At 35.2% G+C, this 15,525-nt stretch overlaps 1 protein-coding gene across 2 annotated transcripts in view; it reads right to left on the reverse strand.

The window, feature by feature from the left end:
• Nucleotides 1–15,525, reverse strand: part of Phlpp (PH domain leucine-rich repeat protein phosphatase) — a 380,272-nt gene that overhangs the window by 68,618 nt on the left and 296,129 nt on the right. For both annotated transcript variants that reach the window (XM_081740804.1, XM_081740811.1), the window contains one exon: nt 3,080–3,233. In XM_081740804.1, coding sequence (XP_081596930.1) covers nt 3,080–3,233 — 154 coding nt within the window. The remainder of the gene's footprint in view (nt 1–3,079; nt 3,234–15,525) is intronic.

Raw genomic sequence — 15,525 nt, forward strand, 5'->3', positions numbered from 1 at the left:
CACCCCCAGCAGAAACAAGCATCAAGAGGTGGTACGAGAAGTTCAAAGAAACGGGAAGTGTGTCAGATTTACCACGCAGTAGAAGGCCAGGAACAAGTGACGAATGACGATGTGATTCACACGTTGCAGGACAGCGTAGTCAGGAGTCCAATGAAGTCGCTTAAACGTAGGTCATTGGAACTGGGAATACCGAAGTCAACGTTACACAAGATCGTACGAAAGAATTTGAAGGTCCGGCCCTATAAGTTAAAATTTGTGCACGAGCTGATAGAGGAAGACTGTGACATGAGAATGGGTGATTTGATTTTGAACATTCCAGACGAGCACGGCTAACACGCAATTCTTGGTTTCCCAAAAAGAATGCGAGAATGTTTGGACGTGAATGGTGCACAATTGGAGGTTTGGCGATAAACCTTAACTAGCTGAAACAAAACTTTGAACCTTTCTGTAAGTACACCAAAAAGTATTTGTTAATAAATTACGTAGTTTCCAAGTTATAGTGTTTAACTTTTCTGTAGGACTTGATGGACACCCTGTACTTTAAAAGCCAACCAAGTGCACAGGCGGAAAGTGTGTCAAGATAAAACAAGCGTATTTTACTACAATTTCACAAACTATTGTCTTCTAAGTAGCTTTTAACATATTGGCATTTGATAATCATGTTTATTGCAGTTCTTTTGGTTAAAAAGTGTTAGTGCTATTTGAAAACAACTACGATATAATTTCATGCGACACTCCATAGATCTGTGATGGGCAAATTACGATCCGCGGGCCAGACGTAAGCCCCTTGAAAGGTTCTACCCGCCGATATGATTTCTATTCTGAAGAAATTAAAGGAAGAAAAATGTTATTTCGAAAGAATTGTATTAGAAACGGACTGACAGATATGCACTTAACTTCACTTATGACAATCAGTGCATCTCAATTCGAACTAGATTATGAGAAACTTCAATCATTAAACGGCTTAGTGTTACAAGAGTTTGTGAATTCAGCTGAACAAACGAATACTACTGATCACTCAAAAATAATGCAAAAACTCCCAAATCAAGGAGAAATAAACACAAAGTATATGTTCTTATATCCAGTTTCTGTAGATGAGTTAATTGGAATAATTAAATCCTTATCAAACAGCAGTTCTTCAGGTATGGGTGAAGTCCCTTCCATTGTAATTTTAAAAATGTACGAAACATCACACATCAACTTCGTTACCTCATAAATTTCTCGTTAGAAAACCGTATATTTCCCACACTGCTTAAAAATGCTAAGATTCTCCCAACTTTTAAAAAGGGTGATGAAAATGTCATGACAAATTATCGACCTATTTCAGTGTTATCGATATTTTCAAAGATATTTGAGTCAGTCATGGCAAAACGTCTTAGCAAATTTTTAATAACTCATAATATTAGCTCGACTTTTCAGCACGGATTTCAGAAGAATAAAAGTATTGATACCGCTTTATTTGATTTTCTTACAGATGTCCTGAAATCACTCGATAATAAGAATTATGCTATAGGTTTGTTCATCGATCTGTCAAAGGCATTTGACAAAATTGATCACAATATTATGCTAAATAAATTGTCTCAATATGGCATACGTGGCGTAGCAAACCAGTGGTTTTCATCCTACCTAACAAATAGATGCCAAACTGTTTAAATTACAAAAGTTGAATCAAATCGGTCCCGCACTTTCTTCTCAAAACCAACAAAAATTACCAGGGGTCTCCCTCAGGGCTCTATTTTAGGCCCTACTCTTTTCATAATTTACATAAATGATCTGATAAAAACTTTACACCCTACAAAATGCATGTTATATGTTGATGATATAAATATAGTTATTACTGAACAAGATCCAAATTTAGTATTGGTAAAGGCAGAAAAGGTTATAAGCAAAATAGTTACTTGGTTGAATGCAAATAACCTTCTCCTAAATACAGATAAAACAGTCGCAATAAACTTTCGTTTTCCAGGAAATAATCCATCCTTCCCTTCCCTAAACATTAATGAAAAACAAATCGAGTATTCTAATGCAACAAAATTACTTGGTGTTTACATCGATGATGATTTGTCTTGGCAAACCCATGTTAAAACATTAAATAAAAAAATGACTACTTTATGTTTTGCGTTTTTTAGGTTACGTGATACAGTTTCACGAAATAGTTTATTATCGATATACTATGCAAAAGTTCAATCACTCCTCAGTTTTGGAATTATTTTTGGGGGATCAGCCGCATGTAGTCAGGATACATTTCGGATACAAAAGAAAATACTACGAATAATATTCAGACTAAATAAAAGAACATCCTGTAAACAAATATTTAGATCACAAAAAAATTTTAACCCTTCCAAGCCTATACATATATAAATCTATACACTTCGTGAAACAAAACAAATAGATGTTTATACAAACAAGAGATATTCATGCATACAACACGCGGCAATTAAACGACATTTACGTAGTACAACAAAATTACTCCAAATACCAAAAAAATGTATATATAAATTGTACTAGACTTTATAGTATGTTACCATCAGATTATAAAGCGGTAAATTTTAATACCCAAAACAAAATTCATACTCTGTTAGTTTCTAAAGCATATTATTCAGTTCAGAAATTTGCAAATGATAACGATGTATGAATATGATGTAATGATGTAACAAATTTAACATGTGATGTTTGTTTATAATTTTGTACTACAAATGGTGTAATAAGTTGTAATTACAATTTGCATTTATATACATATAACAACTGTAGAACTTATAGGAGATACTCTTCATATTGTAAGTCAAAACAGGCAAAATAAATAAATAAATACAATAATACTTACAATCATATTTCTAGTTAGTGGTAGAAGAACCCTTTATGATTGAAATGAAGCATATAATTTTAAGAAAGGTTCTCGAGTAGGTGTTTTTCTGGATGATGTTATCTCGAAAAGTGAAAATAAAAATATTCAGTTTTATAATACAGTAACTGCTTTATCACCATAGATATTCATACCTCATTTAATTATATCAATAATTACTAACAATGGATAATATTGTTTTAAATGTCGAATATAGTTTTTTAAGTGTATACTTACTGTTGTTATCAGCTATTAGAGTTGTCAGAGATTTCCCATTGACTGTAAGTTCTACAATGCGATTTCTTGAACATTGAATAGATTCTAATTTAGACAGCGCTCGCAGATCTAATGTCTCAATACTGTTCTCACTGACATCCAAGTGGGTTAGACTCTAAAAAGATACAAACAAAGAAATAAAATTTAGAAATAATTCATAATAGCAATTTAGTATCTAAAATTTCTAACAAACTATTATTCTAAGTTGGAACGAAGAGGTATGTGTCAAATATAAAAGTGGGAGTGGAGAAAATAGAACAAGTGAATAGTTTTCGATATCTGGGGAGTATTCTTAGTACTAACATGAAGTGCGAACATGAAATAAAAGCAAGAATAGGAATGGTGAAAGAAGCCTTTAGGAATAAGAAAAGACTGTTTTGCGGGACCTTGAATAAAGAGTTGAGAAAAAGACTCATAAAATGATTTGTGTGGAGTGTTATACTGTATGGGGCGGAATGGACATTTCGTGAAAATGATGAAAAACGTCTGGAAGCCTTCGAAATGTGGTGTGGAGAAGAATGGAAAGAATTAGTTCGGTCGAGTGGAAAACGAATGAGAGAGTGTTAGAAATGGTGGGGGAGAAAAAACACTTTTACATATTATTAAGAAGAGGAAGAGGTTGGGACATTGCCTAAGAAGAAATTGTATCATGAGGGACGTCCTAGAGGGTATGGTGGCAGGAAAGAGAGGAAGGGGGCGAAGGAAACTACTACTAATGGATTATATAAAAATAGAAAGATCATACATGAAGATGAAGGGGTTAGCGGCGGATCGTGGAGCATGGAAGCTTCTCAGCTGCGGCGAGTGACCTGCCAATAAAGGCAGAATACCTATGATGATTATTATTCTAAGATACTAGTGCAATAATAGGAGAATTTAATAATACCAATAATAGTAATAAATTATTTTGTAACTATACTTTCAATATACAGGGTGTTTCAAAACAACACCGACAACCTTTGAGAGGTGATTCGTGACACCAAGATAAGACAAAAGTATAGACCAACCTGGATGCACAAATAATTCCTTTTGGAGTTATACGCTGCCGAAAACATGAAAAAATCAACTTTAAAAGTCCATAGCTCCAAAACCATGGAACCTATTATAGTCGGGTCAAGACTTTATTTAGGAACTAGTATGTGTTCTATCCAAATATCCATATTTCAGAATCCTGCAGCACTTCTGCAACAATTTTTATAGAGGTAGTTGGTGGATGCTTCAAATTATATGCCCGTAGCCGAACGGCCTCTACAAAAATTGTTGCGTGAGTACTTTAGGATTCTGAAAGATGCATTTTTGGACAGCGCACATATTGGTTCCTAAGTGAAGTCTTGACCCGACTACAGTAGGTTCCATAGTTGTGGAACTATGGATCTCTAAAGTTCATTTTTTCATGTTTTCGGCAGCTTATAACTCCGAAAGGAAGCATTTGTGCACTCAGGTTGGCTTATACTTTTCGTCTTATCTTTGTGTCAGGAATCACCTCCCAAACGTTGTCGGTGTTGTTTTGAAACACCCTGTATATCATTCAAAAGTCTAGCCGATTTACATTTTCAGGTTCACATTAATAGTAATGTTTGATATCAATGAAAATTCTCTAAATATAAAAATACAACTTTATAAACTTGAAATGCGGAAAAGAAAAAAATATTCTTTATTGATTTTAATAAATCTTTATTATAAGTAACATTAATTAATGTTTATCATATCCGCTCCCTTCCATTTTCCTCTAATTTATATTTTATATAGTATTAAGGTATTTATTTATTTGTGTATTATTTGTCTCAAGTTTAAATCGCAACTTGGATGACCCATAATTCGAGAGCGAAAGTTTTGTACAGGAAAACATCTCATATGCGTACCAAGCAAGTCAAGGTCAACTTTTATGCCAAGTTTGGTCAAGATAGCATGAGTTCTTCATTTTTATTACTTTTTTTTCTTTTTTCTTTATTTCTTTTTTTCTTTTCATTCTTTCTTTTTCTTTATTTCTTTTTTTCTTTTCATTCTTTCTTTTTTTAAAAGAAAAATCAAATGTAGAACGCAAATACACGAATTTGATATTGTTTACACATTAACACTTATAAATTTTGGTTTTTTTAAAGGTAAATTAAGGACTTTCATTCAAGCAGCTACAACATCATCCCTATTTATCCTAGGATCATAGTTCGTACCTCATTCTCTTCAGAATAGAACAGCCTTTCAAATAGTGCCATTCACATGTCTTCATCATGTATCTGACGCGGGAAAATCGTGAAAAAAGGATTTTTGTTTTAAAAAATTTCTTTTTTAAAACCTTTTTGCCCCTCTAGTTTCCCCTGTTTTAACGCAGAGATATGAACAAATCTGAAAAATACTAAGGAGTGCACTGAATGTGTGTGCGAAATTTCAATCTTCTAGGTGCAAAAGTAAGCCAGCCAAAAATTAATATCTCCACAATACCTCAGATCCCGTATAAAACAGGATCTCAGGTAAAAATTTCCTGAGACATCCCTGTTTATCCTAGGACCATAGTTCGTCCATCATTCTCTTCAGAATAGAACAGTATTTCGAACGCTATCATTCACATGTCTCCATCATGTATCTGAGGCGAGAAAATCGCGAAAAAAGGTATTTTTTCCTAAAAATATTCCTTTTTTTTTTTACCTTTTTTCCCTCTGGACCCCCTGTTGTAACGCAGACATCTAAAAAATCTGGAAAATACTAAGGGGTGCACTGAATTGTGTGCAAAATTTCAATCTTCTACATACAAAAGTAAGCCCGCCAAAAAATAATAAAAATAGGCATAGCAAAAAAGATTCTTTTAAAGTTATGACATCGCACCCTACGTCTCGACGCAGAAAGGCGTGAAACCATACGTAACGTGCTCCACAATGTCTCCAGGCTTGAAAAACCAAAAACAACGCCGAAGTAAAAGGCTATATTAATAGTTCTTTTTAATTGAATAATGAATACTCTATCTTAGTGCCTGAAAATAGACACTAAACTTTATAAGGATTAATGATTAAAACGAACACTGTTACACACAGGAGAAATGAGCAAGATAGTTTGAGACAATACACATTCATGAATTTAACAATTATTCAATTATGGGCTTTTTTTTTTTTTCAATTGAGAGGCAACGACTTAGCAAGTAACTTTTCAATTCATCCTTACTTTTAATTCAGCTTCCAAAACTTCTTTACTTTATAATGTTTTTCATTATCCAAGTTCTTGCTTTTTATAGACTTGACTTAAACTACTTGCTGAGCAAAACAATACATTTATTTTGCTATATACGTATTATATATATAAACGAAATATTTTTTTTTTTTTTACAATAAACGCAATTAAATTGTTTTGCTCAGCGAATACTTTAAATCAAATTCTTTACATTGTATTTCTTGTTTCTTATTTTTTTCCCCTTAATTTTTATCCTAACTTCTAAGATCGTATCTGGACAACTAAACGTTTCTTTTTGTACAGATAAAATTTGACACAACTCATATGTTATTTCAGCTAATCAGGAAAATTTGGGTATTTATTAAATGAGAAACGTTGACTCAGTGTTGTGCTCACGTCCTGTATGAAGAATTCGTGCTTTGATCCCAGGCATTGTAAGTTTGTGATGGACAAACATCGTATGCGTGAGTTTTCTTGGAGTTTTCCTTCTCCTACTGCATTTTCATTCCACCATTTCATAATTATTCAATTCTATTAATCATTCGTTCCTCTAGCCTAAAAGGTATAATAGAGGGACGTAAAACTTGAGATTTGATTTCATATTTATAGAAATAAGTACTGGAAAACTACAAACACGTATAGAAAACGAGTAAAATCTTTGTTTAAAATTGGCAAGTTCATGTAAAAGTGAATAAATCAAAAAGAACCAGTTTGTTGGTAGTTCTTATATGAACAACTGAGAACCACAAGCAATTTTTAAAATTTTACAGAAAGAAAACAAACCGGAAAAAAAATTCGTGAAATTAAAAATTACATGAAGAAATCTAACAAATTGTAAAGACACTAGGAAAAATACAGAGGGACAATACAGGGACAGAACATGAACCACAGCAACTGTCTCCAAATAACGGGAACATTCGGTAACCTTAATTGCAAGTATACTACATAAGAAATTTTCAAGTACCTGAGAACTTATATTATGAGAAATTAATTTCTTTGAAATAATGGAACATATCAAAACAAATAAGAAAAGGAAGTATAATCGTTTGCGTGTCAGACAGTAACAAAATAGCTACACCTAAGATACAAAAAGTTAAATATCAGAAGCTTAATCTCATTAATAGAATAATCTCATCTTTGTTTCTAGTGGATTCTTCTCATCTTCCGTTATCATTACTCCGCACAACACTAAAAGAAGAAGAAGATTTCTACGAAGCCTTATTTTGCTCTACACTCTTTCACCGCAATTAAAATGATTTTAATGTCCGATACTGAGTCATTCTCAGGAATAAGAACTTGTAGTCTTATGTTTCTTTGATATTTTAAACTGTGAAGAAGAAACGAAGAAATGGATTTCCCGCATTTATTGACGTTTCACATGCTGCAAAATCTTTCACTCATGCCTTGTACTCCATCCAAATGATAATAATCTAGCCACAGTGTAGAAAGCCATTGCGAGAACCTTTTCTTTTCTTTTCTTTTTTTTTCTTCGTGTCGCATTATCACAGTATATTCTATAGAAGAAAGGAAAAAGTATCTGGTTGTTCCAATTCGCACAAAAAACAAGAAGAAAAATACTGTAATTATTATAACATGTGAAAGATCTTAAGTTTAGATAATACTACATGGTAAATACACTAACTTTACTTACGTGCAATACATATAATAAACAAATATTGTTTCAAAATGCTATATATATTAGAATGTTTATGTGTATTTTATGACATGTACTACCTATGCAATTTGAATTGAATTTGAACTTGAACTTGAATTTGTTACATACACGTGTTATTTTTTTTATGCTCTTTTCCCTCAACCTCTTGTTTTAAAAAGTTTGACCTTGTAACACGTGACAAGAAAATATTAAAAATGTATTCACTAGCGAATCAAGCATTCATTTAACCTTCTGTGCCATTGCAATATAGTATTTTAATTAATATTAGTGTATGAAAATCTCAGTGACACAAAATTAGAAGAAAGAACTGTTGTGATCTTAAATTCACTTATCATTCTCAGGTACTTACGTCAGAATAAAAACAATTGAGTTTCGTTTCATAGTTGTGAAACTACGGAAAATAACCAATCTATGCTAATTCAACATTGAAATAGATGTATAACTTCCGGCTTCAGAGAGAGAGATAACGTGAGAAATTAAACCTATTCATCTGAAAAAATTCGGAAATACTTTTAAAATTTACCAACACAGTAATAGGTGAACTAGACAGAATATTTAACAGAGACGCAATAGGTTTAATTTCCTTGTGTTTCTTTTTCAAAGTTTTTATTGTATTCAGACCATAAAAGAGTTAGTTAGATGACAGAAGTCTGTCAGTTTATTCGTGACACAGATGAAGATAATTTACAAACAGATTTAAATCTTTCAAATTCTTGGCAAGAAATGTGAATAATAGTATATCACCATTTAAAATATACCGGTACTTTGAGTTCAACTCCAGATTATGATGCACTAAAAAAACGCATGTGTGAAAATATTAGTTGTGCCTGTGTCAATAGCTATTGTTGAGAGATCTTGGCTCGGAGACTCCTCATTAGACAACTGCATAAGAGTTTCTGTTGAAGGAGATGTTCAAAGAGAACAATTTATAATTCAGGTTCTTGAGCAGTCCGCATCCAAAAGACAAAGAAGTATTCGTTTTGTTTGAGTAAGGAATCTTTTATGCAAGAGTTGTTAAAACATGATTAATATGCATTATAAATAAAATAATAAGTATTTTTTTTTACTACTTTTAAGTCCCTGGTATATAACAGTCTGATATTGAATTAATTACAAACAGACATTTGCAATGAAAGTGACATAAGTAACCAATTGTGTAAATAATGAGGAACTAAGCTACGATATTTGGAGTTGGAAATTTTTTGTTGTGACTTATTATTCTCATTCAAATTACTGTAAAGTAGAGCTACTTCGAAAAGCTTTAGATATTAAGAAATGGTACCGATTTCTGTATATATTTGAGAGGAACATTCAATATATATATATATATATATATATATATATATATATATATATATATATATATATATATATATATATATATATATATATATATATATATATATATATATATATATATATATGTGTGTGTGTGTGTGTGTGTGTGTGTGTGTGTGTGTTTCATTGTCAGATGTCATCTACAAGAACTGAATTAACATTTTAATGCAAATACGGGACCCTTGGACCCTCCAAACCGATGCCCATAGGGATGCGCACGAGTCGAGACATGTCTCGAATCTCGACTCGACTCGACTCGAATTCGAGTCGAGATTCGAGTCGAGACACACTTTGTAAAATTCGAGACGAGTCGAGACAAACGTATTTCTCGACTCGAATTTTCGAGTCGAGACTCGAGTCGAGTCGAGACAGCTGCTAAAAATCTCGACTCGACTCGAATGTCTCGAAAATTTTTCTATAATTTTTAATATTATTTTGAAGAAAGTGCTCGCTCAGAAACACTCGGCACGAGTATTTCGGAAACTGCAGGACTTGTCAGGTGTTCGAGGAGTGCTGTGGTGATTGTCTTCAGCAAGTGGCGAAACCAAGGGGAAAAGACGTCCAAATGTCGAGGGGTTGGGTGCCCCCACCTCATTACAGATGTCGAACGTTCTAGTCTGGGCAGATTGGTAAAACAGAACAGGCGGCGAACTGCGTCGGAACTAAGATCAGAGTTTAATGCTGGGCAAAGTACAAGTGTATCTGAACTAGTTTTGTCAAATTTCCGGAAATTTTGAACCTGTTTTTTTTAAAACGTTTTTTTCGATTTTCTGGAAAAATTGAAAAAAATAAATATGTTTGTATTAGGTTAATTTTACTAGTAATGATATCTTTTTTTTTAAACACGGGAACAATTTAAGTTCAAAAATTTCAATATTGCGAATATTAAAAAATAGCACTCGAAAATAAAATTATTCCAATTATTATCTATATATTAAAATACTAGATTTACGCGTACGTTTCTCCTCACAGAAAAGTTTATATGTTTGTCTCCAATCCTTTCAACAATGAGACCTCGAACCCACAAGTGCTAGAAACGTGCCGTTTTCATTTGTCGATTCCAAATTTTATGTAAATTGTCCAGTCCTAATTGAATATTTTTGTAAAAAAAAAAAAAAAAAAAAAAAAAAAAAACATGGCCATTAGTTCTTTATTGCATTTATAGGGGTACACAAGAAGTACTGTGGGGGCGCGGTGGCTCAGTGGTAGGACGTTCACCTCCGGTGCATGGGGTCCCTGGTTTGATCCCAGATCGCGCCGTGTGGACTTTGTGGTGGACAAACACCATGCTCGTGGGTTTTCTCGGGGTTCTCCCGTTTCCTCCCACTTTCTTCATTCCACCATTTCATTCATTTCTCATCGTCACCGTCTCCTTTAGCCTAACCGGCATAACCGTAGGACGTAAAACTAAAGATTTCATTTCACTAGAAGTACTGAAATTTTTGAAAAAGTAAAGCATCATACCCTACGAGTTATATATTCCAACATCACATAGTTGTATATAGGGGTTGTATATCTGTCAGGCGTTTGTCTCATGGCCAAATGATAATGAAAACGAAGGATAACAATTTCTCCAGTCTCAGATTAATCTTCATTGTTTGGAGAGTTCTTTTTTTCAATAAACACCGTTTATCACTGACATAATTAATTGTGTGTGTACTTTATTTACTTATTAAATAATGCATGCAAATGCATGCATACACGATATGGGCATTCAGTAAATGGATACTTGAAAATTTGAACTCAATTATCTATACAAGCCGGCTACGGGTGCAGTGCAAACTACTCTTTGGATTGAGCTTCTTACCGGATGTGTAGCCTACCGAAGGACCACACAGATGTTATCGAAACTATTGTGCTTTGTGTTTTTTTGTATGCTTTGGCAGAAAGTTCTGTAGATATCGAAGCCCGCCAGTGAAGCCATCTAGCATCTTGGTGCTAGATCTAGCATAATTCACTCCCATCTAGCATCTTGACTTTAGTATCTTGGCAAAATCTCATTCTTTCCTCTGGAGAACAGAAAAAGAACGAAAATTTAGATGGCTCACTGAGCGTTGGGAATTACCCTTAGTTGAAGCGATGGTTGGAGTAATAAAACCAGTTAGTATTTCCGCTGTTGTATTGTTGAATTCACAGAAATGTTCAAAAATAAGCAAAACGTGACTCTGTACAAGATGTTTACTTACCCATAGTTTTATTATTGTCAACTGAACCCTGAGTGTCTGGGATGTTTCTGTCCCTTCTCACTTTACAACTTGAGAGGGGTGGGGGGTATGACCGCTAAAAGAAATGCTTCAGTGCTGCGTCGGAAGCGGCATGTTTTGTATATATTTCTTCCCCTGATTCTCTTTCCAATACAGAGAACCGACTCTTTAAATGAAGAAAGAACCCTGAACCCTCCCGAAAATGCAAAAATGAATGATGCGACAAATAACAAATCTATGGATGAATCAAATAATGCAGATACATGAGAAGATGATGACGTGTGTCTTGTAATTGTTATATTAATATCCACTGGATTAAGTGAAAGTATAAAATGGATTTGATGACTGCCAAATTGACGTCACCTTGGTAAGTCATTATTTTTTAATATTTAGTAATATTAAATTAGATTATAGTTTAGCGTCGTTTTCAGGAGCAAAGCTCTACAAGACGTGAACGTACAGTTTAAAGTCGTATTTGAAACACATATGCTCCTACCATGAATCAAACCTCGTTCGAGAAAGGCGCATACGCTAACCACATAGCAACGGGGAGCCCAACATTTAGTGATATGTATATTAAGTTGTAAAATTATATTCGTTTAATTTTCACTAATATAATCTTCACAATGTAAAGCATTCGCTAGGCACGTTATCTTGTTTAAAAACAAAAAGCCTATCTCTTATGTTTCCGTCTCGGGGTTGGACTGCGGGATGATAGAAATCCGAAAGAGATGTTTATATTATGTTTTGTGCAGTAGATCTGCTCCTTCATAATCTCCGTGTTTGATAAGAATGAACCTCCCTGGCTCACGAAAATGTACACGTAATATAACAAATCATGCACATTAAATGCCAGACTAATATAGCAAACATTGAAGATGCCCCCCTAGAAAATTTTCTTCGGCCGCCCATATCTGGAGGTACACAATTTCGCAACTTAGTGGATACGATGTGGATGTATTCAAAGTCTACTGATTTACCCATAAAATTTAAATTTTATAACAATATTCTCAGTGAATACTATTATGGAGAACTATTTTTTTAATTCGATCGCTTTTTTTTTTTTTTTTTGTTCACCAGGTCTCGGTAATCGTCTGGCACGAAAAATGAAGTTTCTACAAGTGTTTCCCCAGCATTTTTTTTTTTTTTTTGGAGAAAGGGGTCCTCCAGGATTGTTATTGAGGGTGTAATTCCTACGTTTGTTATATACATATATAGATATAGATAGATATAAATATAGAGATACTGCGTATATATATATATATATATAAAGATAAGTAGGAGCGGGTCTTTAAAATTAGTTCGGAAAGATAATATGAAAATCTGGCATAATTTGCAAGAATCTATCTAGTCTAATATATATATATATATATATATATATATATATATATATATATATATATATATACAGGGGCGGATCCAGGATATGATGAAGGGAGGGGCTAAACCATATTTTGCCGTTTTATCCAGTGTAAAACAGGATTGAAGCCCATTTTATCCAGTGTATACCTCATCGTCAAGGGGGGGGGGCTAAGCCCCTATAGCCCCTCCCTTGGATCCGCCACTGTATATATATATATATATTGTGTTTGTTTGTGTTTGTCTGTTTGTATGCGGCCTGGGGACCAGACGAGTGGACCGAGAGTTACCAAATTTTAGTCAGGGGTACCCTGGCCCAGGCCCCAGATCAAGACGATTTTTTTTTTTAATTCGGAGCAGGAGGTCTCAGGGGGCGCTTACAGGGACATGTAAAAGTGGTAGAAAATGGCCGATATTACTGTCGAATTCGTAGTTTTCGCGGTCGCTGAAAACTCTGATCACATTAACTTACAAATTCACCCTATTCGGGCCGGGGGTCACCTGGGGGATCGGATACCGAGACAAGTAAAAGTAATCCAAAATGACCGATATTAGTGTCAAATCCATAGTTTTCGCAGTCGCTGAAATCAATGGTGACAATTCCATTAGCGATGATATGCAAATTCAGCTATAATTGTATGCGGACCGGGAAAAATCTTTAAGTTTCTACGTCCCACGATTATGCCGGTTAGGCTAAAGGAGACGGTGATGATGAGAGATGAGTGAAAGGGTGGAATGAAGAAAGTGGGAGGAAACGGGACAACCCCGAGAAAACCCACGCACACAGTGTTTGTACACCACAAAGTTCACTTGGCAGGGGCTGGAATCGAAGCCGGGACCCCAAACACCAGAGGTGAACGCTCTACCACTGAGCCACCGCGGCCCCCAATGAAGTTGGAAGCTGGTCAGTCATGGCGGGAGGTGCCACATGCCATAGGAGTGGCACAAAGTGTGATTTCCCGATTGTGGAATCGATTTCAAATAACTGGAAGTGTTCGAAGAAGACAAGGACAGGGCCGTCCACTAGCAACTAAAGCCAGAGACGATCGTTATCTGTTGTTAACAGCCCGTCGAAACCAGAATAACACTCTGCTACCGCGAGCCTTCCGAACAACAACAGGACGCATAATATCTACTCAAACGGTCCGCAATCGCCTTCGAGAAGGTGGTCTCTACGCACGTAGGCCAATGGTGTGTGTCCCATTAACTGTACGACACCGTGTTGATCGAAGAGCGTAGGCGGAGGAACATCGTGGGTGGGGACGCAATGAATGGGGCAATGTTTTGTTCTCTGACGAGTCTCGATTCAGGGTAGAGCCTAATAATCGACGTGTTTTCATCTGGAGAGAGTGTGGAACACGACACAATTCCATGTTTGTGCGAGAAAGATCCCAGTATCATAGTGGTGGACTGATGGTGTAGGCAGGAATCAGCATTGGTGAGCGTACTGAGCTCCACATCATCCGAAATGGCTCTTTGACGGCTCTCAGATATAGGGATGAGATCATGAAAACTCTTGTTCTTCCTTATGCTGGTGCCATTGGTGATTCGTTCCTTTTTATGGATGACAATACTTGTCCTCACAGAACTCGGTTAGTGGATGAGATGCTGATGGTATCGCTCGGATGAAGTGGCTAGCATGCTCTCCGGATCTCGTTCCAGTTGAGCATGTCTGGGATATGCTTGGCAGACGAATTGCCGCTAGGCCAGTAAATCCAACAACCATTCCAGAGCTGGAAGTCGTTCTTCTGGATGAGTGGCACAACATCCACCAAGAACTCATCGATAATCTGATTGAATCCATGCCACGCAGGTACGAGGCTCTGTTGGCTATTCGAAGTGATCATATGACATATTAAGGAACAATCAGTGTTGTTGCTTTGCCTGTTTATGGGCAGTTCGAGAGATGCACACATAACCGTTTTGTGTCATGAGCCATGTGAACAAGGTTTTCCGTGCCCCAACACCAGTATGTGCCCCATTTTTCTAGTGTATCTTAAAGCATTCCTTCTTGTATGATATATATGAGTCAAACACAAGCTTATTCATACACTATCTTAAGGTCTTGTGTGATATTTCAGCTGAACCCCTAATTTTTTTGAGCATTATATACAGTCTCGTACATATATATATATATATATATAGTGGCGGATTCAGGATATGATCAAGGGAGGGGCTAAACCATAGTTTGCAGTTTTATCCAGTGTAAAGCAGGATTGAAGCCCATTTTATGCAGTGTATACTTGAGTGTGAAGGGGGGCTATAGCCCCCTTGGATCCACCTCTGTATATATATATATATATATATATATATATATATATATATATATATATATATATATATATACATGATCGAAAATGGCCTCGAATCCATACTCGCTGAGATGAGCAGAAGATGCCGTTTAAATCCACAAATTCAGCCCCATTAGTACTCTAAGGAGGATGGTGACATGTAAAGATAATTGAAAATTATCGATATTAATGTCAAATTCATAGTTTTGGGGCTCCACAAGTTCATTAGTGACAGTTTTGGTGCCTTTTGTGTCCAAAATGAAACGTATTCTCCTCGTGCGAAAAACGGATATTCTGCTAGTCTGTAATAATAACTAACGGAAGTTTCACTTAATATATTTCCCGCTGCTCAAATTTACTCACTTGTGCGGTATATGTGTG

This window comes from Thermobia domestica, chromosome 2 (assembly GCF_964235325.1).
Source record: "Thermobia domestica chromosome 2, izTheDome1.hap1.1, whole genome shotgun sequence".
Classification (NCBI taxonomy): domain Eukaryota; kingdom Metazoa; phylum Arthropoda; class Insecta; order Zygentoma; family Lepismatidae; genus Thermobia; species Thermobia domestica.